Source organism: Symphalangus syndactylus, chromosome 10 (assembly GCF_028878055.3).
Source record: "Symphalangus syndactylus isolate Jambi chromosome 10, NHGRI_mSymSyn1-v2.1_pri, whole genome shotgun sequence".
NCBI classification, from domain to species: domain Eukaryota; kingdom Metazoa; phylum Chordata; class Mammalia; order Primates; family Hylobatidae; genus Symphalangus; species Symphalangus syndactylus.
Window position 1 is genome coordinate 131,043,306 of NC_072432.2, and position 24,969 is coordinate 131,068,274.

General features: G+C 50.0%; 1 protein-coding gene across 1 annotated transcript; it reads right to left on the minus strand.

Annotated features, from left to right (window-relative positions):
- Positions 1–5,492: 5,492 nt before the first annotated feature.
- ADRB3 (adrenoceptor beta 3) lies at positions 5,493–8,509 on the minus strand. The gene is made up of 2 exons (XM_055295971.2): positions 7,199–8,509; positions 5,493–6,178 (listed from the first exon to the last, which is right to left on the minus strand). Exons 1-2 carry the CDS (start codon positions 8,401–8,403, stop codon positions 6,157–6,159), a joined length of 1,227 nt encoding a protein of 408 aa, XP_055151946.2. The 5' UTR covers positions 8,404–8,509; the 3' UTR covers positions 5,493–6,156.
- Between the last annotated feature and the right edge of the window lie 16,460 nt (positions 8,510–24,969).

Here is a 24,969-nt window from a genome sequence, read left to right on the forward strand (position 1 = left end):
ATGGTGGCTCCACACTGCCAGAGACCCAGGCTCCTTCCATCTGTTTCTTCTGACATCCACGACACATGATTACCATCTTGTGACCATAGGCGGCTACTTCAGTTCTCACCATCATACCCGCATTCCAGCCAGTGCTGCACACTTCTGCTGGTAGCACTTAGTTACGTGGCCACGCCTATCTGCAAGTGAGGCTGCAAAGTGTTTTTTTGTTTTGTTTTGTTTTCTTGGAGACGGAGTCTTGCTCCATCACCCAGACAGAAGCACAGTGGCACGATCTCGGCTCACTGCAACCTCCACTTCCCAGGTACAAGCGATTCTCCTGCCTCAGCCTCCTGAGTAGCTGGGACTACGGGTGTGTGCCACCACATCCTGCAAATGCTGCCAAGTGTTTTTAGCTAGGAGGCTGTGTTTCCAGCTAAAACTTAAATTTTCTACTACTCAAGGAAGATGGGAAGAATGGAGAGTGGACAGCAACTTCTACTCCAGGAGATGGCAAATGCAAGGTCTAATTTGATAAACGACCCCTTCAATCTGGGCCCAGGGAGGTGGGAGGTAAGCCCCAGCAATGGAAATCCAGGAATAGGGGCAGCCCTGCCACCCTCCTCACTGGCGACAGGATGAAACAGAGCCTTAGAAATGTAGGTTTGGGCTAGACGCAGTGGCTCAAGCCTGTAATCCCAGCACTTTGGGAGGCCAAGGCAGGAGGATCACCTGAGGTCAGGAACTCAAGACCAGCCTGGCCAACATGGTGAAACCCCATCTCCACTAAAAATACAAAAATTAGCTGGGCATGGTGGCATGCACCTGTAGTCCCAACTACTCAGGGGGCTGAGGCAGGAGAATTGCTTGAACTCAGGAGGCAGAGGTTGTAGTGAGCCAAAATCATGCCACTGCACTCCGGCCTGGGCGACAGAGCAAGACTACATCTCAAAAAAAAAAAAAGAAAGAAAAGAAAAAGAAATGGGGGTTTGAAGCAGCAGGAATAAGATAAGCTTGGAAAGGTCTGGAGCAATTCTGTCTTCCCCTTCCCCATCATGCCCTGTGTTAGGGGTTGAATTATGTCCCCTTGAAAGTTTGTTGAAGTCTTAACACCCAGAACTTGTGAATGTGACCTTATTTGGAAATGGGGTCTTTGCACATGTAACCAAGTTCAAATGAGGTCATGCTGGATTAGGTTGAGCCCTGATCCGATGGCTGATGTCCTTATAAGAGGAGAGAAATGTGGGCACAGACAGACAGGGGAAGGCCCTGTGAAGATGGGGGAGAAGTTAGAGTGATACAGCTCCAGCCAAACAATCCCAAGGATTGTCAGCAAACACCGGGATAAGAGAAGAGGCAAGGAAGGATCCTCCCCTCCCGCCTCACAGGGAGCACAGCCCTGCTGACACCTTGATTTTGGACTGTTAGTCTCCAGCACCATGAGAAATCAATTGCTCCTGTGTTAAGCCACCCAGTTTGCAGTCATTTGTTATGGCAGCCCTAGCAAAGTATATGCTACCTTCTCTCCCCTTTCTGGTTCCTTAGGGTCCCATTCTCATGAACCCCCTACTATAATAGACCATAATGTCCTGAGATCCAGAAGTACCTTCTGTTCTAAATCTTCTTATTCTTTTTTTTTGAGAGTGCAGTGGCACAATCTCGGCTCACTGCAACCTCTGCCTCCCTGGGTTCAAGCGATTCTCCTGCCTCAGCCTCCCGAGAAGCTGTGATTACAGGCGCCTGCCACCACACCCGGCCAACTTTTGTATTTTTAGTAAAGATAGGGTTTCACCATGTTGGTGACCTCAGGTGATCTCCTGACCTCAGGTGATCCACCCGCCTTGGCCTCCCAAAGTGCTGAGATTACAGGCATGAGCCAATGCGCCTGGCCCACCCATTCTTAAAATTGTTCTTATTGTAAATGTTGCATTGGTAATGATGGGGTGATCCAGACCAGGAGCAAAATATCGGGCCAGACCAGGGTCTGAACACGGAAAGAGAGCCGGAGGTGGAGATGTATAGAGACCAGGACAGAAAACCAAAGCAGTCAGTCTGAGGTGAGTACAAACTTGCAGAAGAAAGACCAGGCAGGGCTTGTCCACAAAGACCAAAGACAAGTGGGTCCAAGACCCAGGCTGTCGACAGAAACAAGACTACACAGGGAGCAAAACCAGGGCCAGGCACAGTGGCTCATGCTCATAATCCCAGCACTTTGGGAGGCCGAGGCAGGAGGAACTCTTCAGCCCAGGAGTTCAAGACCAGCCCAGGCAACATAGAAATACCCAGTCTCCACAAAAAATAAAATTTAATTAGCTGGGCACAGTGGTGCAAGCCTGTAGTCCTGGCCACTTGGGAGGCTGAGATGAGAGGATCACTTGAGCAGGAGGCTGAGGCTGCAATGAGCCATGATTGTGCCCCTGAACTCTAGACAGTGATCCCCAACCTTTTTGGCACAAGGAACCGGTTTGGTGGAAGGCAATTTTTCCACAGACAGGGGAGAAGGAGATGGTTTTGGGATAAAACTGTTCCACCTCAGATTATCAGGCATTAGATTCTCAGAAGGAGCATGCAACCTAGATCCCTCGCATGTGCAGTTCACTTTAGGGTTTGCGCTCCCGTGGGAATCTAACGTGGCCGCAGATCTGACGGGAGGCGGAGCTCAGGTGTTAATGCTCGCTTGCCCTCCACTCACCTCCTGCTATGCAGCCCAGTTCCTAATAAGCCACAGACCAGTAGCAGTCTGTGGCCCAGGGGCTGGGGATCCCTGCTATAATAGACCCGGGACTCATCCAAGCTCCAGATTCTGATTCCACTGCTTTACACCGGAGGAGCATTTTCAGTTTCCAAACCACTTTCACACACACTGTCTCACTGGGTCTTCAAAAGCAGCCTGCATGAGCTGAGTAGAGTGATCATGTAATCTCCAGTTGACTCACAGGCAAAGAAACAGTCAGAAAGGCTAAGTGACTTGTTCAGTGTCACATAACTGCTTCTAAGCAGTGCGTGTAGAGAAGAGAAAATGGACTTTGGAGTCTGGTAGATGGGTTGAGAGTCATACGAGGAAGTTATTTGATTTCTATGAGGCTCTCTTTTTCCTTGTCCCTTTTTTTTTTTTTTTTTTTTTTTTGAGATGGAGTCTCACTCTGTTGCCCAGGCTGGAGTGCAGTGGTGCGATCTAGGCTCACTGCAACCTCTGCCTCCCGGGTTCAAGCATTCTCCCTGCCTCAGCCTCCCAAGTAGTTGGGATTACAGGTGCCCACCACCATGCCCGGCTAATTTTTGTATTTTTAGTAGAGACGGGGTTTTGTCAGGTTGGCCAGGCTGGTCTCGAACTCCTGACCTCAGGTGATCTGCTCACCTCGGCCTCAAATTAAACCGAATTGCATGTTATGCTTCAGCTGCTTCTCACTGGCCAAAGGCAGACTATACCCAGGGCTTGTTGCGTGGGGGAGAGCATTAGCAGCGCTTGCCATGGCAGGCTCCCATTTCCCCGTTCTGGACAGACACCGAAACACAGACAGTGTGTAGACATACCTTCGCCAAGAGGCCTTCAAAAGGCCTGGATCTAGGCAGTTTTAGGATGGAAACAGTAAGAAGCGCTATTTCCATGCCTTCCCCTGTGCTCCTAGGACCATGTAGGGTGCAATGGAAACACACAGAGGAGAGGAGCTGTGCCTACTCTCCCAGGGTTGAGGATGCAGCCCGCATGGGACTAAGGCCCAGGGACCGCCTGTGAGGACCACAGCCTGCACCTACCTCCATTCCCTAGAAGAAAGTCTGGGGAAGTCAATCCCCCACATCCTCCTGTACCCAAATTCTGCCTGTTCCCCCTCAGTTCCACTTGATGCAGAGGGTAGGTCAGCTCTGAAAAAGCCCGCTTTTCATTCCTTCTCCTCCAACTCAGCCCTCTCTTCCATGTCATTTCGGTCCCATGCCCAGCTCCAGCTAACAGACTCTGGGGAGGCCAGTGGCTCTAGGGACTCTGTTGTTCTCACAGGCCTGGAAGTCATCACATCTCTGGGTTCGGGGGACAGCTGTTTGTCTTCTACAGTTCAAGTGCTCAGGCCTCATGCTAGCAAAAGCAGCCTGCCCCCATCCAAGGATGTAAATCTCCCTCCACTTGATGCCTGGCCACAAGTTGCTGGAGAAATGACCAGATTGTCAGATTCTATCTGACAATCTGCAGATGGAATCCATAGCCCCAGTACAAGTCTAAACACTGCAAAGGAGTGTGACAGCTGGCGCACAGGCACGTCCAGCAAGACTCAAGCAGTATGAGCTTCTGGACAATGTTCAAGGACAAGTCTACACACCAGGGGCCCCACCTCCAACATCATCATTCTCCCCTGCCTAGCACTGACTGGCCAATTTTATCCAGCAATGTTGGGAGAATATCCAGAGATGGGGAGAGGAGGGCCTCTTATTTGTCAAGCAAGACTTCCTCCTCCACTAAGAGCCACAAAGTTGAGTCTTTGCCAAGAAATCTTGCACACCTCAGGCACCAGAGATCTCCCCCTCCCCTGGTTGAAAAGGAGAAAGTCATCTTTGGTATGAAAACATCCTGAGAAATAAAACCTGGGCTCCCGGAGAAAAGAGAGCAGCACAGACCAGGTCCAATTCACAGGGAACACCCATATGTGGAAATCCACCAAGCTCCTCCTTGGGGCAGATGGAATTTTATAACTCTAGGGCCCCTGAACCAAGACAACGCACTGCACACTACATCACAAGCATGCAAAACATCTGTGATTTACCGAGCCTCCCATAAATCATCCTGGACAATAGTCTTGGCTCATGGAGTTTAAATAGAAACTCACAAAATGATCTAATGATTTCCATAGAAATTTTCTTTACATAGGAAACCTGCCTGATAAGATTCATAAAAATGGAAATAAGAGAAAACTGCATCAACAGGCTCAAATTTGTAACTCCAGTTTTACTTTAAGAGGATAATACAGATGTTTGTAGCTGGGGAAGGGGAGTGGGAAGGTAGAGGTTGTGGAAAGGCTGGGAAACATCAGAATATATTTATGACACAAGACATTTGACCAACACAAGCAATGCTCTGTGCCTGTGCCTCCAGACACACACACACACACACACACACACACCCATGTAAGGCACTGAACAAAACTGGTTCCTGATGACCACAGGACCTTATGAATCCACCACTGGATTATAGCATGGAGGGGACAAATGCCCCCTGCCCTGAACCTGGCCACAGCCAGCCCATCCCCCTGTGGGCCCTCTGTCCAAGTCCTGCGGGGAGCGTAGCTTTGCTACTCAATGGCAACTGGACTTCAAGAGTTTCAGGAAGGGTGGGGGAGCAAGATATCAAAGGCTCAAGCTCACTCCCCTTCATCCAGACAGACTTTTCATTTTTTGTTTGATGACGATTAGGAAGAAAAGAGTGAGGATTAGGCCTAATTTACTGCCTCTGTCAAAAGCCAGCGCAGAGTAGAAGGGAAAGGAGTAAGTGGATTATGAAAAGAAAACAAACGGAGAGAAAGGGGGCCAAGGATGAACTGCATTCAGTGATATTTATTTATCTGATTACAAAAGGAAAAGAAGGGATCTCTTCTAATGGTTCACCTTTTTATGAACGCTGGAGCTCCCAAAACCCTGACGAAGTCCTTCTGACACTGCTGTGAGGTAGATCGGAGCCATTCCACGGCTAAAGTGAGAAAGGCCAGTGCTTGAGAGCAGTAATAAGGGAACCAGAGACAAAACCCCAAATCTTGGTTTTTTTCTACCCTGCTGCTCTCAGCCTGGGCCACAGAGCCTGGAGAACACTAAGGTCTCATCAGGGTTTGGGTGGCAGAAGGAATGGAACTGGAGGAGCTCTCTTTGCCCTAAGCACTCACTGACCACACAAGCAAGCCAGGTGATGGGTGCCCCTACCAAAGCCAGCCGGCTGCTCCAGGGCAGCTGGGCACTACCACTGAGGGAGGAGTGAAGTTCAAGGCTGGGGTTTAGAAAACATCTCTCAGACAGAGAGCAAGAGGATGGTGAAAACCCACTTGGTAAGGATCCCTCCTTGGGTCACATGGCCCAGTCGTCAGGTTCTGGAGGGTAGAGTGTCACAGCCGGGGAATCCCACGGGACTCATTCTGAACAGAGGCTAGAGGCTTTCCACAGTTTCTGATCAACAGAGTTGTTGCTTCTTGTCCTTCAGGCCTAAGAAACTCCCCAAGAAGCCCTGGAAAAAAAGTGGAGATAATAGACCCTGGGGTGAAAGGAGCAACAGGAGCACTGAGGAGAATGACAGAGATCAGAGACCCTGGAACACATATTTAGTTACACAAAAACGCCAGGGCACCACCCAGCCACACACGCCCCACCCCATCCCTACTCCAACCCAGCCCAGGGAGCGGGAGGGCACACATCTACACTCACAGGCTCCTCACTCACAGCTGTACGCCATACCGGAAGTGGATTCTCACCTCCACAGCTGTCAAACCTTTGAGAAAACCCAGAACTGAGGCCGAGGGCTTGGGGGGCGTGGGGGCACTAGCCCTGCCTTCAAGTCCGAGCCAGGTCTAGTGATGGCAAGAAATTGGGGGAGGGGGGCAAAGAACTGAGCTGGAAAACCAAAACTAGGGCTGACCCGGCGCCCTGGCTCAGGCCTGTAATCCTAACGCTTTGGAAGGCTGAGACAGAAGGATCATTTGAGGCCAGAAGTTCAAGACAAGCCTGGGCAACATAGCAAGACCCCATCTCTACAAGAAATTTTAAAAATAGCTGCGATTGGTGGGGCTCGCCTGTAGTCCCAGATACTTAGGAGGCTGAGGTGGGAGGATCGCTTGAGCCCAGGAGCCAGGAGTTCAAGACTGCAGTGAGCTGAGATCGCGCCACTGCATTCCAGCATGGGCGACAGAGACGAGACCCAGTCTCTATTTAAAAAAAAAAAAAAATCCCTAAAGCCGACCGGTGGGGCAAGAGTACTCGGGACACCGCAGCGCTTTCCGGTGGCGCACCTTGGGTCTTTGGGTGAGGAACGACAGCCCGCTCGCCCTCCTTTGCTTCTACCTTAGTGACTGGATCCGGAAAGAAAAGGACCCTGGGTCCCATTTTGGTTCGCTACTACTCATTCCCTTTTCTCTCCAAGCAAAGCCATCCCACCTTCTCCTAGTAAACTCCACACTCAAAAAGTTGACCCACGGAGACATCGCATGCTTCCCGACCCTGAGCCGCCGGTCCCTCTGCCCAGGTTACCTACCCGTCGAGCCGTTGGCAAAGCCTGGGCTGCGCGGGGCTGGTCCGGGCTGCAGGAGCGCCCGAGGGGACGAGGGCCGGGCGGGCGGCGGCGCAGGGCTGCCGAGGCAGGCTACGGCCGCAGCGGCACAGAAGACGGCGGAAGGCGCTGCGAAAGTCCGGGCTGCGGCAGTAGATGAGCGGGTTGAAGGCAGAATTGGCATAACCTAGCCAGTTCAGGGCAAGGAAAGCCGAGCCCGGGACTAGAGAGGGGCTCCCCAGGGCGCGCAGCACGTTGGCCAGAAAGAAGGGCAACCAGCAGAGAGTGAAGGTGCCCATGATGAGACCCAAGGTGCACAGGGCCCGGTGTTCCCGGAGAGGCAGGAGGCGCGCTGGCCGCCGGCCGCAGGCGGGCACCCCTTCGGACGGAGCGCAAGTCCCCACCGGGGCCGGGGCCAGAGAGCGCGACGGCACCGGCGAAGACTCCTCGGGCGGAAAGCGGCCCAGCTCCCCGCGCAGCAAGCGCAGCTGGCGCGTAGCCACCACGAAAACCCGCGCGTAGACGAAGAGCATCACGAGAAGAGGAAGGTAGAAGGAGACGGAGGAGGACAGCAGCACGTAGGGTATGTTGGAGGCGAAGGCACAGCAGCGCGGGTTGGAGTGGCAGCGCTGCGCCTCGGCGTCGGCCCCTACGCGCCACCACTGGCTCATGATGGGCGCAAACGACACCGCGGCCGACACGACCCACACCAGGACCACGGCTGTCCGGGCGCGGCGCTTGGTGACCAGTGCGCCGTAACGCAGCGGGTTGGTCACAGCCAGGTAGCGGTCCACGGCCAGGGCGCACAGCGTTTCGATGCTGGCGGTCACACACAGCACGTCCACCGAGGTCCACAGCTCGCAGCCAGTGGCGCCCAGCGGCCAGTGGCCAGTCAGCGCCAAGGTGGCCGCCGGCGGCACCACCAGGAGTCCCATCACCAGGTCGGCTGTGGCCAGCGAAGTCACGAACACGTTGGTCATGGTCTGGAGTCTCGGAGTCCGGGCGATGGCCACGATGACCAGCAGGTTGCCTCCCACGGTGGCCAGCACCGCCAGCGCCAGCAGCGCCCCGGCCAGGGCCGCCGCCCACGGCACCCCTGGCAGCCCACTGGTGTTGGCGGTATTGGGCGCCAGGGTTGGGAGGTCCGGCCATGGGGAAAGAGAACTGTTCTCGTGAGGCCACGGAGCCATCCCCGGGTCGCGCGTGTGGCGGTAGGGAAAGAAGGAAGGACGGGGTCTCCCAAATCACCTGGCTCAGGGGAGGGGGCAGCAAGGCGTGAGAGCGACTTCCCCAGCCTGGGCCATCCTCCCTAGCTGTCCCAGCCAGAGCGCTCAGCCTCCCCCCACCCCCACTCCCTCGGTGCCACCGATCTTGGGGGAGGAGTAGCGACGCTTAAAGGGGCAGCGGCCAATAGTCTGGAGGGGCCTCTGGAGCGGAATTGGAGAGTGGGGAGGATGGCCAATGGGATGCTCCACGTTGCCTTTAGCTAAACCTGGAGGAAGGGACACCGTGGCTCCTCTGCCACCATCTGTCCACCCCTGCCGTGGCCAGTCTCCTGGACTCAGCATAGCACTCCCTGGGCACTGGTTTCCTGGAGCCCTGCACCTCCTTTCCCAGAAGGTCCCACAGCAAGGCAGGGGAATGAGAGAGGAGAGCGCTCCCATCCCCACCCTTTAGGTATCAGAGGCAAAGGTAACCCGCTGGAGTCAAGCAAAGGATTCACAGGAGCCCCGCATCCACTTGGGTGGCCTCCCCTAAGGTATTTTAAATTAAGTAATAGGGCTCAGCCAGTATCTCCTCTCCCAAGACCTCAGCTTGGTGAGATCTGTCCCCTTTCCCTTCTATTTCAGTTACCTTCTCTTTCCTTCCAGCTTTTTGTTTTTGTTTTCTTAATATTTTCAGATACTGAGGAAATTTACCATATTTCAGGTCTCTCTCTCTCTCTGTCTCTCTCTCTCTCTGTCTCTCTCTCTCTCTCTCTCTCTATTTTTCCCAGGCTGGCTTTGAACTCTTGGGCTCAAGCCACCCTCCTGTCCCAGCCTCCTGAGTAGCTGGAATCGCAGGCGTGAACCACTAGCAGGCCTAGGAGTCTTTTTCATTGCTAGCTCTGGATTTGCATTTGGATTTGGCACTATGTAGTCTGGGATGCTGAAGAATTTCAATTTCTCCATCTTCCTTACTCTGCACTGCCCCTTCCATGCACCTTTCCACCTAGAGATTTTCTAGATAGACCCTTCTCTTAAAATCTTTTATAAAGACATATTAAAAATGGATGAATCAACAGATGGGCACGGTGGCTCATGCCTGTAATCCCAGCACTTTGGGAGGTCGAGGTGGGCAGATCACCTGAGGTCAGGAGTTTGAGACCAGCCTGAACAACAAGGAGAAACCCTGTCTCTACTAAAAATACAAAAAAAAAAAAAAAAAAAAATAGCCAGGCGTGGTGGCGCATCCCTGTAATCCCAGCTACTCGAGAGGCTGAGGCAGGAGAATCTCTTGAACCTGGGAGGCAGAGGTTGCAGTGAGCTGAGATCACACCATGGCACTCCAGCCTTGGCAACAAGAGCAAAACTCTGTATCGAAAAAAAAAAAAAAGGATGAATCAAGAGGCTGAGAGGAGAGGATCACTTGAGCCCAGGAGTTCAAGGTTACAGTGATCCGTGATCATGCTACTGCACTCCAGCTTGGATGAGGGCAAGAAGCAAGACTCTATTTAAAAAAAAAAAAAAAGGGTAAATGGGTGACTGGGTATGAGGCATGTCCACCATCCCCCCCAACTATGCACAACTCTTCCATTGCCATCTCCCCAATGGTAAGTGTTAGGTCCACTTCCTTTAGGTTTTTTGTTTGTTTGTTTACTTTTGAGATGAAATTTTGCTCTTGTTGCCCAGGCTGGAGTGCAATGGCACAATCTCAGCTCACTGCAACCTCCACTTCCCAGGTTCAAGCAATTCTTCTGCCTCAGCCTCCCAAGCCTCCCAGCCTCCCAAGTAGCTGGGATGAGCATGTGCCACCAAGCCCAGCTAATTTTTGTATTTTTAGTAGAGATGGGGTTTCACCATGTTGGCCAGGCTGGTCTCAAACTTCTGACCTCAGAAGATCCACCCGCCTAGGCCTCCCAAAATGCTGGGATTACAGGCCTGAGCCACCGTGTCCGGACTTCCTTAAGGATTTCATTCATTAACTTTTAAAAACTAGAAGGCGTTGAGTTGAGGAATTCATGCGTTCATCTTTGAGCGTGTGCGGTGGCAGGCCTGGTGTTTCACAGCCTCTGAAGTCTCCTAGGCTGTTCTACCAGAGGCTTCCCTCTTCCTCTTCCCTTCTCCCTGCCCTCACTCAAGACTTGCAAGGCTTCCGTTTTCAAGCCCCTGCTCTCCCAATTTCTAAACCAATTCCTCTCAGATTGTGTATGCGGAGGGGGCGCTGGAAAATAAAGCCCCAGGGTTCAAGTGGAGAGGCAGGAAGATGTGACACCTTATTAGGGCCTATCAGGACCTGATTCTTGCGTTGTCATGCTTCCTCCTCTGAAACAATGGGACAAAGGGGGAAAAAATTATCATGGAAAAAGCCTCCAGGGCTATGCCCTGGCAGGTCTCTGAACAGCTCCATATTTCAAAAGTACACCTTATAGTCACTGGTATGAACAATCCCTCTAGGAGGCTGAGCTGGGGGCTGGGAGTTAGGAAGGTTGCAGGGGAATTCAGAACCTAAAATTATTCCCAAGGAAAAAGAACCAGCCTCATCTCCCAGGGACCCAGCTGCTCACCCATGAGCAGGGTTTGTCTTGGGCTCCCAAGCAAGTGACTTCCATGCCCATGAAGAACCCCAAGCAGGCCTTTGGATCCATGGAAATCCATGGGGGTGAAAGTGAAGAGGCAGCCTCTGGCCCCTTCCACCTCTTACTGCCCCCACTCAAGTCATGACAGAGTGGTACAGGCCCCACTGGGCATAGAGTCTTGGCTGTGGCTTCCTGTTGACCATCAAGGCGGTCACTCCCAAGTAGGGTTTTGCAACACCCCAGAGTGCTGTGGCCAGTTATCTCAAAGGGTTATCATAAGACTCCCAAAAAGTAATCTCTAAAATCAATGCATGCCATTCAGCAATTTTTTTCCACGACATCAGCATTGGAGGGGGAAGGGAAAGGGGTGCCAGGAAGTGAAGCAACCTCAAGGATGTCAATGCTTTAGGGGTGGCCTTGTAATTTGGAAGAAGTGTGTAAAAATGTTTAACATTTTTTTAAAAAGACAGGATTTCTCAAACCACCTGAGTGTGCCTGACTTTGGGGAATGATTAGGCCAATAACCAAACGACACTGTAAGAAGAGAAATTTCTGACTCCCATTAGGGAAGGTTTTATGAGCAAACCCATCAATGTTGAGACACCTGGCTTCTTCTTCCTCTGCCAACCCATCCCTGCTCTCATTCCTCAGTCTGGTTTTCCCCCACCCAAGCAGATGGCAGAAGTAAGGGCTCCCTCTTTTGCCACCTTAGTCTATAGACTATTGGGTCTTTTTTGTGATTTTGTGTTTTATAACTTAATTTTTTGAATAGATTATACGTGCACATTATTCAACCATCAAAATATACCAAATGCATATAATAGAGACTTGCCTTCATCCCAGTTTTCATTTCCCTAGCGGGTAACTACCATTAGTCTCTGGTTTATCCCTCGGCTCATATTTTATATAGATACAAGTCAATACAAATATATATATTCTTTTATCCTTTCTTTTCTATACAAATAGCAGTCATATAAACCCACTGTTCTGCACCTTGCTTATTTTAACTTGACTGTGTATCTGTGATCCTTCCAGATAGATATACAAAAGTTTCTTGTTTTCTTTTTCTTTCTTTCTTTTTTTTTTTTTTTTGAGACAGAGTCTTGCTTTGTCGCCCAGGCTGGAGTGCAGTGGTGCAATCTCGGCTCACTGCAACCTCCACTTCCCAGGTTCAAGCCATTCTCCTGCCTCAGCCTCCCAATACCTGGGACTGCAGGTGCGTGCCACCACACCCGGCTAATTTTCATAGTTTTAGTAGAGACAGGGTTTTGCAATGTTGGCCAGGCTGGTCTCAAACTCCTGACCTCTGATGATCCACCCACCTGGGTCTCCCAAAGTGCTAGGATTACAGGTATGAGCCACCGTGTGCAGCCAAAAGCATCTCATTTTCAGTATCCCCTTGTATGGTTATATGATTGTCTATGAAACCAGTCAGCTACTGATAGACATCGAGCTTACTTCTTATCTTTACTAACAGATGATGTTGCAATGAATAACTTAAACACATGTCATTTCACCTGTATGGGAGTATATTCTACAAATAAATTTTGCTATGTTATAAGGTCTATGCATTTGCAAATTTGAAAAATACTGCCAAATGATCTTCCCTGGGGATATACCCAATTATACTCTCACCTTCATTTTTGATGGTCAGCAGAGGGGTGGAGACAAGTGGCCTACTGCTCTGGGAAGTCATCCTAATGACTGGCCCGAGGGGAATTAGTACTGCCTGGGCCGGAGAGGTCATCCAACTCGGGATAGAAGTGTACATTGCCCAGAGACAGCACTGTGCTGGCCCTCAGCCCCCAGATGACCTTCGTTCTGTGTCCTTGGAAGCAGGCAGCGTCTGTGGGCCTCTGAATGCACTGAGTTCAGGCCCCCAGGCTGCCGTTTACGTGTTGGTGCTCAGGGGTTATGTGCCAGGGAGAATAGTGCTCTGTGATTTAGAATATGTGTCTGGCAGAGCCAGAAGTGGCAGCAGCTGCCTGATGGGCAGAAGTTCTAACAGCAGGGAAGAGTACTCTCTCCTGTGAACGTCATGATTGGGTGCATGTATGTGTGTGTCTGTGTGTGTTCATGTGACATGGACTAAAGAAGCCAAAAAGAGTTCAGGTGATAGCAGCCTTATAACCTGTCTAAGACTACATGCATAACACGTGGTTCTATTCTAATATTCACAATCCACCCCACTGGCTTTAAAGTTCTTGGAATGGAGCAAAAACTAGGTGGAAGTTTTTGCTGCCCCTTTACCCTGTCTCTCCTCTCCATTGCCCACAGCAACCATCCATTCATTTTTATGAAATCATGTGTGTACCTGTGGCCTCTGAGCAGCTGGTTTGGTGTTTGCTGTTTCTCCTTTCATCACAAATAGTCTAGGGGCATAGGGTGGAGGTGGCAGAGCATAAGCGCTAAAAACGGTCTTAACGATCAAACCCAGCACCAACATTTTACAGAATTGAAAACCTGAGGCCCAGGCTGGGTGCAGTGGCTCACGCCTGTAATCCCAGCACTTTGGGAGGCCGAGGCAGGAAGATCACTTGAAGTCAGGAGTTCGAGACCAGCTTGGCCAACATGGCGAATCCCTGTCTCTACAAAACTACAAATATTAGCCAGGCGTGGTGGTGTGGTGGTGGGTGCCTATAATCCCTGCTACTCAGGAGGTGGAGGCTTGAGAATCGCTTGAATCTGGGAGGCAGAGGATGCAGTGAGCCGAGATCAGGCCACTGCACTCCAGCCTAGGTGGCAGAGCGAGACTCTGACTCAAAAAATAAAAAATAAAAATAAAAATAATTAAAAATTAAAAAGAAAAGAAAACCTGAGGCCCAGAGAGGAAACGGAGGCTTGTCCATTATAACACAGTAAAGGTTTGTTTCTTTTTTTTTTTTTCATCTTGTGGAAAGTGTGCAGTAAAGGTTCATTTCTAACAGGTACACAGGCATCCAAGGAGCTGGCCCCTTTTCTAGAACAACTCCCTTCACTCCCAGCCAGGCTGTGGCTGGTGCCACCTTCCAGTCTGTCCTCTCCAGGCCCCCACCATGGCAATGGCCCACCATCTAACCAGAGGGCAGAGAGATAAAAACTGTCAGAACTGAAATGAAGCCCCTAAGCTAAGACTTTCCTTGTATTCTGTAATGTGGCACAGCCAACTCTGCACACACCTGATTTGTTTCCCAAGGTCAGATCCAGAGGACTTGAAGGGGAGACAGAAGGGATCTCCTTTATGGGGAAACCAAAGGCATTCTGGTGCCTAAGGGCTGGCCTGGAATGAAAGCCTTATGCCTGGGGAGACAGGGGTGGACAGGGAGTGTGTTCTAGCAGTGCCTTCTCTTTTAACTCCAGGTCATAAATGGAAGAAGGGACCAAGAAATGTTTGTTTTTCTCCTGAGGTAGGAAGAGAAATCCTTCTTCCAGTTTCTGAATAATATTGAACTTTTGCAAGTGGCACGAAGGAAGGAAGGAAGGAAGGAAGGAAGGAAGGAAGGAAAGAAAGAAAGGGAAGGGAAGGAAAGAAAAGAAAGAAAAGAAGGGAAGGGAAGAAAAGAAAAGAAAGAAAAGAATGAAAGAGAGAGAAAGGAAGGAAGGAAGGAAGGAAGGAAGGAAGGAAGGAAGGAAGGAAGGAAGGTCATTGAGATCCCTGACTATTGGAGAAGCTGCTCCCCAGAGGCTGGGAGAGGTCACGAGTCCCACCTGCAACCCAGGCCCAAATGCTCAGGCTTCCTTCCAGGAGGTAGGAGAGGGATCAAGCCAGAGGGGGAAAGAGAAAGCAGTGACGCAGGATTTTTTTTTTTCTTTGAGACAGAGTTTCACTTTTGTTGCCCAGGCTGGAGTGCAATGGTGCCATCTCAGCTCACTGCAACCTCTGCCTCCCAGGTTCAAGCGATTCTCCTGCCTCAGCCTCCTGAGTAGCTGGGATTACAGGTCCGTGCCACCATGCCTGGCTAATTTTTGTATTTTTAGTAGAGATGGGGTTTCACCATGCTGGCCAGGCTGGTCTCAAACTCCTGACCTCAGGAGATCCACCTGCTTCGGCCTCCCAAAGTGCTGGGATTACAGGTGTGAGCCACCATGCCCAGCCAATGCAGGATTTTTCTTGCCACTTTGCCAACCAGGGAGACCTCCAGGCCAGCAACAACCCCCCCCCCCCACCACTACCCCTTGTGTTATAGATTGCACCTGCAATCAGCGGTTCCCAAGCTCCTATCCTGCATCCAAGAAGAATGAGGTTATGCTGACAATTAGAAGGGTGAGGATGGGTGGAGAAGGATTTTGTTGAGCAATGGAACAGCTCTCAGTGGAGAGGGGATGTGGGCGGGGCGGGGGCTCGTTCTCCACCCCTGCAGTCAGGTGGTTTCTGTCTCAGTGTGGCTGAGTCTGGGGCTTTTATGGACTCAAAATGGGGATTGCGTGCTGATTGGTTTGTGAGTATGCAATAAAGGTTAAAGCGAAGACACCACTCAAAGGTGGGGCATGGACAGTGTAGAAAACCAATTAGGAAAGGGTAGGTGAATGTAAAATAGGTGAAGGGTGGGGATCAATAAGAGGAAAGCACACCAAGACAGGTTCTCGATCCGGTCCGTGGATTTGACTTGTAGCTTGGCTTTCAGGCTTTAAAATGTCTTTGGCTTGGAGGTGAGGTTTCACCAGGGACCTGCCCCTATCTGCCTAGGCATTTGTCTGCCTCCAGCCACTATTAGCAGGAGGGGTTGCCCACCAACCCAGTGATAAGTTTCTAGCATCGCCTTTCGAGTCACCCCTAGATGCTGTTTTGGCTGGCTTCTTTGCATCCGCCCAGGCTGGAGTTTAGTGGTGTGATCTCGGCTCACTGCAACCTCTGCCTCCCAGGTTCAAGTAATTCCCCTGCCTCAGCCTTCTGAGTAGCTGGGACTACAGGCACACACCACTATGCCCAACTAATATTTGTGTTCTTAGTAGAGGCAGGGTTTCACCATATTGGCCAGGCTGGTCTCGAACTGCTGACCACAAGTGATCTGCCCACCTCAGCCTCCCAAAGTGTATTTATTTATTTTATAGACAAGGTATTGCTCTGTCACCCAGGCTGGAGTACAGTGGTTCAATTAGAGTTCACTGCAGCCTTGAATTCCCAGGCTCAAGTGGTCCTCCCTCCTTAGCCTCCTAAGTAGCTGGGGCTATAGGTACCCCCCACCATGCTTACTATTTTCTTTTATGTTTTGTAGAGCTGGGGTCTCACTCTCTTGCTCAGGCTGGTCTTGAACTCCTGGCGTCAAGTGATCCTCCCACCTCAGCTTCCCAAAGTGCTGAGATTACAGGTGAGAGCCACCCACTTTCTTTGATGGAAGGAGGTAGCACAGAGGACGGCAGATCCTCCATGCTGCTTGGTCCATGATCTCCTCTCCCTTCCTTCCCCAGGAGGGAAAGCTCAGACAAGGCTGGAACCTGTCTGCCTGCCAAAGAAGCTGGTACTAGAGCTAAAACACACTCTGATCCCTTCCCTCCTATCAACCACATCTTTCCCCTGGGAAGCAAGTGCTGGGGAAAGAGCAGCTGGTGCTGGGAGGGAAAGAAGACAGGACACTGAGGATGGCTCCTCCCCAGTGGGGAAGCCAGTGCTGGGTTTTATCAAACGCCTTTAATTAAGAAAGGAGTGAGGAGCTTTCCTGGCTGCAAAGAGGAGGGAAGCGGAGCCCTCGACGCCCTGGCACATGGCTGAGGGCCCCTCAAAAAAGCATCAAGAGAATGGTCAGGATCCAGATGCCAGTGGGAGAGGGTGTGGTGGGAGAAAAGAGAAGTGTTTCCTGTTTTTGAAGAAGTCATGGATGGGAAAAATGCTACTTTTTTTTTTTCAATCCCAAGAGGTGGCAGGGCATCTTGCTTTCCAGTCAAGATCAGATTCTCTTCCCCGCCATGATAAATTAAAAATGGGCCGGCTGGGCGTGGTGGCTCATGCCTGTAATCCCAGCACTTTGGGAGGCCGAGACGGAGGATCACAAGGTCAGGAGTTTGAGACCAACCTGGTCAAAATAGTGAAACTCCATCTCTACTAAAAATACAGAAAAAATTAGCCAGGCGTGGTGGCAGGCGCCTGTAATCCCAGCTACTCCAGAGGCTGAGGCAGAAGAATCACTGGAACCCAGGAGGTGGAGCTTGCAGTGAGCTGAGATTGTGCCACTGCACTCCAGCCTGGGCAACAGTGTGAGACTCCATCTCAAAAAAGAAGAAAAGAAAAGAAAAGGAAAAAGAAAAGAAAATGGGCCAAGCGTGGTGGCTCACATCTGCGATCTCAGCACTTTGAGAAGCCAAGGAGAGAAGATCACTTGAGGCCAAGAGTTTGAGACCAGCCTGGACAACACAGCAAGACCCCCACCTCTGCAAAAAAATATAAAATAAATAACCAGGCACGGTGGTATGCACCGGTAATCCTAGCTACCTGGGAGGCTGAGATGGGACGATTGCTTGGGCCCAGGCAGTGAGCTATGATGGCACTGCTGCACTCCAGCCTGGGCAGAAGACTGAGACCTTGTCTCTAAAATAAATCAATAAATAGGAGAGGAGGAGGAGAAGCCACTCAGCCTAAGTCATCACAGGACAACCTGGCTGGAAGGGCTGCAGCACCCTGGGGCATCCAGCCTTTCCTTCACTCTTCACACTTTTTCCAGGCCCCTACTTGTCCTTGGCTAGTCTCCACCTTCGGTGTGCTGATGGAGAGGTGACTTGGACCCAGTCCCCGCCCCTGGGTAGGGAGCTCCCAGCCCCACGGAAAAAGTTGAGTTTTTACTTTGTTCCCCCAAAGGAGTCTTGCCAGTCCTGTGGGAGAGGCAGCTTTCGGCATAGATATTGGTAGGGTGGCTTTATCCCATCATAGAGAGGGGAAGGAAAGCAAGTAAAGGCATCTCCTGGGGAGACAAAGCTGACATATTTAATTTTTTTTTTTTTTGAGACAGAGTTTCATTCTGTTGCCCAGACTGGAGTGCAGTGGTGCGGCCTCAGCACACTGCAGCCTCCACTTCCTGGGTTCAAGCGATTCTCCTGCCTCAGCCTCCAGGGTAGCTGGAATCACAGACGCCCACCAACATGCCTGGCTAATTTTTATATTTTTAGTAGAACCAGGGTTTCACCATGTTGGCCAGACTGGTCTCGAACTCCTGACCACAAGTGATCTGACTGCCTCGGCCTCCCAAAGTGCTGGAATTACAGGCGTGAGCCACCATGCCCGGCTCACCTGCCCCTCACCAAGAGTCATCACATCCATATACACAGTCATGTACACCCAGTGGGTGGGTCCCCCCACTCACAGATGCAAGCCCACACCTCCACGCGAAAGCCCAGAGACTGTACTCCACATGGGAATAAGCTGGGAATGAAGCGCCAGACCCCATGGCTGCAGAAAGCTCCAACCCTGGTGCAGAAGCGGAACCAGGTCAGGGGCCGGCACACTTGGCTGCATCTCTCACCACTCATCTCTGAGCCCTGGTGCTAGTGGCACAAACCTTTAGGTCCCTAGTCTGTCATGGGAAAGTTCTTTGAAAGCACGAAAGGCAGAGCAGCATAAATTAAACCCAGCAGTGCAACCCCTGCTTGCTCAGAGGGAACAAGTTGCTGGATAGCCAGCTCTGCAAGTCTCAATCTCATTAAAAAAGGACTGAGAAAGAATGCCTGCCCTGATGTGTCAATTACCCATCCATCAGTCAGCAAGTACAGGACACAGCTATGTGCTAGGCACTAGGCTAAGGCCAGGTGCTGGAACATACCAAGAGGTGTCAGACACAATGGCCACCTTCAGACTCCACTCTAGAGGGAGAGGCTTAAACATAAGAAGTAACTGCCAAATGACTAGGGCAGAGGAGGGAAGTGAGTGCCAGTGAAGGTGGGATGCCAGCAAAGCAGAAACCACTCCCAGAGGGCGTGGTCAGAAAAGACTTCACAAAGAGGAGGAATTGGAGTTGAATGTTAACAAATGATTAGGGTTGGGCATGATGGCTCGCACCTGTAATCCCGGCACTTTGGGAGGCTGAGGTGGGCAGATCACTTGAGGTCAGGAGTGCAAGACCAGCCTGGCCAACATGGTGAAACACCATCTCTACTAAAATTATAAACGTTACCAGGCATGGTGGCACATACCTGTAAGCCCAGCTACTTGGGAGGCTGAGGCAGGAGAATCGCTTGAACCTGCCAGGCGGAGGATGAAATGAGCCAAGATCACGCCACTGCACTCCAGCCTGGGTGACAGAGCAAGACTCTGTCTCAAAAACAAAACAAAACAAAAAAACAAATTATTAGGATGTGGAAAGGCACAGGAAAGGGAAAATGGCATCCAGATGGTGGGAATCGCATACACAAAAGTGCAGAGGTTCCAGGCCAGGTGCGGTAGCTCACACCTGTAATCCCAGCACTTTGGGAAGCCAAGGTGGGCGGATCACCTGAGGTCAGGTGTTCAAGACCAGCCTGGCCAACATGGTGAAACCTTGTCTCTACTAAAAATACAAAAATTAGCCAGGCGTGGTGGTGCATGCCTGTAGTCCCAGCTACTCTGGAGGCTGAGGCAGGAGAATAGCTTGAATCCAGGAGGTTGCAGCAAGCCAAGATTGTGCCACTGCTCTCCAGCCTGGGCAACAGAGTGAGACTCTGTCTCAAAAAAAAAAAAAAGTGCAGAGGTTCAGGATTGGGGTGGCTTCTTGGAAGAGAGTCCCACTGATTTTTTTTTTTTGCATTTTAATTTTTTTTATTGTTCTAGGGTACATGTGCACAACGTGCAGGTTTGATACATAGGTATACATGTGCCATGTTGGTTTGCTACACCCATCAACTCATCATTTACATGAGGTATTTATCCTAATGCTGTTCCTCCCCCAGCCCCCCACCCCTCAACAGGCCCCAGTGTGTGATGTTCCCCGCCCTTTGTCCAGTGATCTCATCGTTCAGTTCCCACCTATGCGTGAGAACATGCAGTGTTTGGTTTTCTGTCCTCGTGATAATTTGCTGAGAATGATGGTTTCCAGCTTCATCCATGTCCCTGCAAAGGACATGAACTCATCCATTTTATGGCTGCATAGTATTCCATAGTGTATATGTGACACATATTCTTTTTTTTTTTATTATACTTTAAGTTTTAGGGTACATGTGAACAACGTGCAGGTTTGTTACATATGTATACATGTGCCATGTTGGTGTGCTGCACCCTTTAACTCATCATTTAGCATTAGGTATATCTCCTAATGCTATCCCTCCCCCCTCCCCCCACCCCGCAACAGTCCCCGGAGTGTGATGTTCCCCTTCCTGTGTCCATGTGTTCTCATTGTTCAATTCCCACCTATGAGTGAGAACATGCAGTGTTTGGTTTTTTGTCCTTGCGATAGTTTGCTGAGAATGATGGTTTCCAGTTTCATCCATGCCCCTACAAAGGACATGAACTCATCATTTTTTATGGCTGCATAGTATTCCATGGTGTATATATGCCACATTTTGTTAATCCAGTCTATCATTGTTGGACATTTGGGTTGGTTCCAAGTCTTTGCTATTGTGAATAGTGCCTCAATAAACATACGTGTGCATGTGTCTTTATAGCAGCATGATTTATAATCCTTTGGGTATATACCCAGTAATGGGATGGCTGGGTCAAATGGTATTTCTAGTTCTAGATCCCTGAGGAATCGCCACACTGACTTCCACAATGGTTGAACTAGTTTACAGTCCCACTGATTTTTACTTAGCGTTCTCATCCTCCATTCTGGATGCCTGATCTTCATCCATTCACTGCTTGTTGTTTTCAAACTTATAGGCTTTTTTTTTTTTTTCAAATATGTACAGGGTCTCATTCTGTTGCCCTGGTGGGAGTGCAGTGGTGTGATCAAAGGTCACAGCAGCCTCGAACTCCTGGGCTCAAGTGATCCTCCTGCCTCAGCCTCCTAGGTTGCTGGGACTACAAGCGCACACCGCCACACCCAGCTAATTAAAAAAAAATTCTTTTTCTTGTAGAGATGGGTCTCTCTGTTTAGCCCAGGCTGGTCTCAAACTCCTGGTCTCAACCAATACTCCTGCCTTTGCCTCCCGAAGTGCTGGGACAAACTTACAGGCCTGACACTCATTATGTTTTGGTCTTAGCCTCTCATCTTGAATTTGACAGAAGTGACACCTTCCTACAGGCCACATTATCTCCTGAAAAGGTTTCTCATTCCCAAGGCCAGCGATCCCACCACAGGCTTCCTGGAACCACATCCTCTTCCCCACTGAACCTGCCACTAGGACCTGCATCCATCAGCACCTGCCACGTGGTGGCATTTCCACCTGGTCCACCAGCCTGGGAGGACGCTGTGAGCCTCCTATGGAGATCTTCCCACGGGGGTCTTTTCCTGCTGGAGTTTCCCAAAGGCTGCAGCACACCAGGAAGAAGAATAAATCAAAAAGGAGTGCTGGCTGGGCACAGTGGCTCACACCTGTAATCCTAGCACCTTCCAAGGCTGAGGTGGGTGGATCACTTGAGGTCAGGAGTTCGAGACCAGCCTGGTCAACATGGTGAAACCCCATCTCTACTTAAAATACAAAAATTAGCTGGGTGTGGTGGCACAGGCCTGTAATCTCAGCTACTTGGGAGGCTGAGGCCGGAGAATTGCTTGAACTCTGGAAGTAGAGGTTGCAGTGAACTGAGATCGTGCCATTGCACTCCAGCTTGGGCAACAGAGCGACACTCCATCTCAAAAAAAAAAAAAAAAAGAGTGCTGCTGGGCGCAGTGGCTCACGCCTGTAATCTCAGCACTTTGGGAGGCCGAGGCAGGCAAATTACGAGGTCAAGAGTTCGAGACCAGCCCGGCCAACATGTTGAAACCCCGTCTCTACTAAAAATACAAAAATTCGCCAGGCATGGTGGCACGTGCTTGTAGTCCCAGCTACTCGGGAGGCTAAGGCAGGAGGAATGCTTGAACCTGGGAAGCAGAGGTTGCAATGAGCCCAGATCATGCCACTGCACTCCAGCCTGGGCAACAGAGTGAGACTCCATCTCAAAAAAAAAAGGAGTGCTAATGGAACACTGTCCAGCCTGCTGTTGTAGGGACGATGAAGCCTTTGATGTCAGGGATAAGAAGGTCTCCTCCTCCAAGCGAAAAAGATGTTTTCACCTTAAAATTTCATCATTTGGCTAGGCATGGTGGCTCATTCCTATAATTCCAGCACTTTGGGAGGCAGAGGTGGGTGGGTAGATCTCTTGAGGCTGGCATTCCAGACCAGCCTAGGCAACATAGTGAGACCTCATTTCTACAAAAAATAGAAAAAATTAGCCAGGTGTGGTGGTGCATGCCTGCAGTCCTAGCTACTTGGGAGGCTGAGGTGGGAGGACCCCTTGAGCCTGGGAGGTCAAGGTTGCAGTGAGCTGTAATCACACCACTGTGCTCCAACCTGGGCAGCAGAGCGAAACCCTGTCTCAAAACAAAAAATTAAAAACAAAGATAAAATAAAATAAAAATTCATCATTATAAATTCATGCTTTTTAACTGAAGATTTTATCTCGTATTAAAATGGAAAAACTGGCTGGATGTGGTGGCTCATGCCTGTAATCCCAGCACTTTGGGAGTCTGAGGCAGGTGGATCACTTGGGGTCAGGAGTTTGAGACCAGCCTGACCAACATGGTGAAACCCTGTCTCTACTAAAAATACAAAAATTAGCCAGGCATGGTGGCACACGTCTGTGGTCCCAGCTACTTGGGAGGCTGAGGTGGGAAAATCATTTAAACTCAGGAGGCGGAGGCTGCAGTAAGCCTAGATCACACACCACTGCACCCCAGCCTGGGCAATAGAATGAGACTCCATCCCAAAATAAATAAATAAATAAATAGAAAAGACTTCTAGTCACTATAATCCCAGCTACTCAGGAGGCTGAGATGTACCGAGCAGCAGTGAGCTATGATCGTGCCAGTGCACTCCAGCCTGGGCAACAGAGCAAGACCCTGTGTCTAAAAAATAAAATAAATGATTTTTTTTTTGAGGTGGAGTCTCACTCTGTTGCCAAGGCTGAAGTGCAGTGGTGAAATCTAGGCTCACTGCAACCTCCACCTCCCAGGTTCAAGATATTCTTATGCCTCAGCCTCCTGAGTAGCTGGGATTACAGGCACATGCCACCACGCCCAGCTAATTTTTGTATTTTTAGTAGAGTCAAGGTTTCACCATGTTTTTTGTAGAGATGGGGGTCTCACCATCTTGCCCAGGCTGGTCTTGAACTCCTGACCTCAAGTGATCTGCCCACCCTGGCCTCCCAAACTGCTGGGATTACAGGCGTGAGCCACTGCACCTGGCCAGAAGAATTTCTTATTGTTGTAATGTGTAATTTGATATATCAGTGAGGCCAGACATGGTGTCTCATGCCTATAATCACAGCACTTTGGGAGGGAGAGGTTCTGCCAGCCTGGACAACATAGCAAGACCCTGTCTCTACAAAAAATACAGAAATTAGCCAGGGGTGGTGGTGCAGGCCTGTAGTCCCAGCAGTTTGGGAGGCTGAAGCAAGAGGATTGCTTGAGCCCAGGAGTTCAAGTTTGCAGTGAGCTATCATTATACCACTGCACTCCAGCCTGGGCAACAGAGCAAGGACCTATCAAAAAAAAAAAGTAAAGACTTCTGAAAAAGAATGTCCCTCAGTCAGCTACAACTTGGGTGATTGACTTTATAAGAACTTTCTTTAAGAAGAGTTTGTCCAAGGGGTAAGGACACTAGATGCTCTCAAGGAGAATGGAGAAATTTCTTTTTGCACAGCCAAATATGGGTGTATGGGAAAATGGGCACTTTGATAAAGAGGAGAGAGAGTCCCTTTGAGAAGCTTGCCTAGGGCGATGTCTTCTGTGATAAGCAGAACCACTGAAATGCAATGGGTTAAACCAATATCTCTGCATGAAACTTTCAAACAAGGACCATTTTTTTGTAAAATGAGGGGGAGGAACTTAAGGCTGGGTGTCCTAAAAGTTACACTGACCAGTCATGACTGTGATTGCAGTTTAAAATAATAGACTCTGGAGGGTCAGAGCTGTGAAGTGTTTTGATAGGTGGAGGAGTCAGGGCTCTCCAGAGGAACAGAAACAGCAGAACAGAACAAGTGGAGCGGGGTGGCTCACACCTGTAATCCCACTTTGGGAAGCCGAGGTGGGCGGATCACTTGAGGTCAGTTCAAGACTAGCCTGGGCAAGATGGTGAGACCGCCCCCTCCGCCATCTGTACAAAAAATACAAAAATTAGTTGGGCGTGGTGGAGGTGCCTGTGGTCCCAGCTATGCAGCTACACAGGAGACTGAGGCAGGAGGATCACTTGAGCTCAAGAGTTTGAGGCTCCATGAGCTGTGATTGCACTACTGTACTCCAGCCTCAGCGACAGAGTGAGACCCTGTCTCAAAAAAAAAAAAAAAGAACACACACACACACATCTGTGTGTGTGACATTCCAGCCAGTGACGATTATAATGGAGCTGAAAAACTGCTATCACCCAGTGACATTGTAGTGCAATGGGTGACTCCTGTGTTTGTGGTCATGGTGGTATAAACAAACCTACTGCACTGTCAATCCTATAAAAGTAACGCACCTACAATTATGTACAGTGCATAATACTTGATAATGATAATAAACAACTATGTTACTAGTTTATGTATTTACTTTTCCTGTTACTGTTATTTGAGAGCGTACTTCTTCTATTTATGTGTATATATATGCATATATAAGATGTGTGTGTGTGTGTGTGTGTGTATATATATATATATATATATATATATATATTTTTTTTTTTTTTTTTTTTAAGAAGTTTTGTTCTTGTTGCCCAGGCTGGAGTGCAATGGTGCGATCTCGGGTCACTGCAACCTCCACCTCCCGGGTTCAAGCGATTCACCCATCTCTGCCTCCTAAATAGCTGGGATTACAGGCATGAGCCACCACGCTTGGCTAATTTTTTTGTATTTTTAGTAGAGACAGGGTTTCACCATGTTAGTCAGGCTGGTCTTGAACTCCTGACCTCAGGTGATCCACCCACCTCAGCC

Excerpts from the sequence above, each read along its gene's own strand:
- ADRB3 (XM_055295971.2), bottom strand. The coding sequence starts at position 8,403 with ATGGCTCCGTGGCCTCACGAGAACAGTTCTCTTTCCCCATGGCCGGAC. Across the intron at positions 6,179-7,198 it reads CTTTGCCAACGGCTCGACGG|GGCTTCTTGGGGAGTTTCTT; the intron begins GTAGGTAACCTG and ends CTTTTTTTCCAG.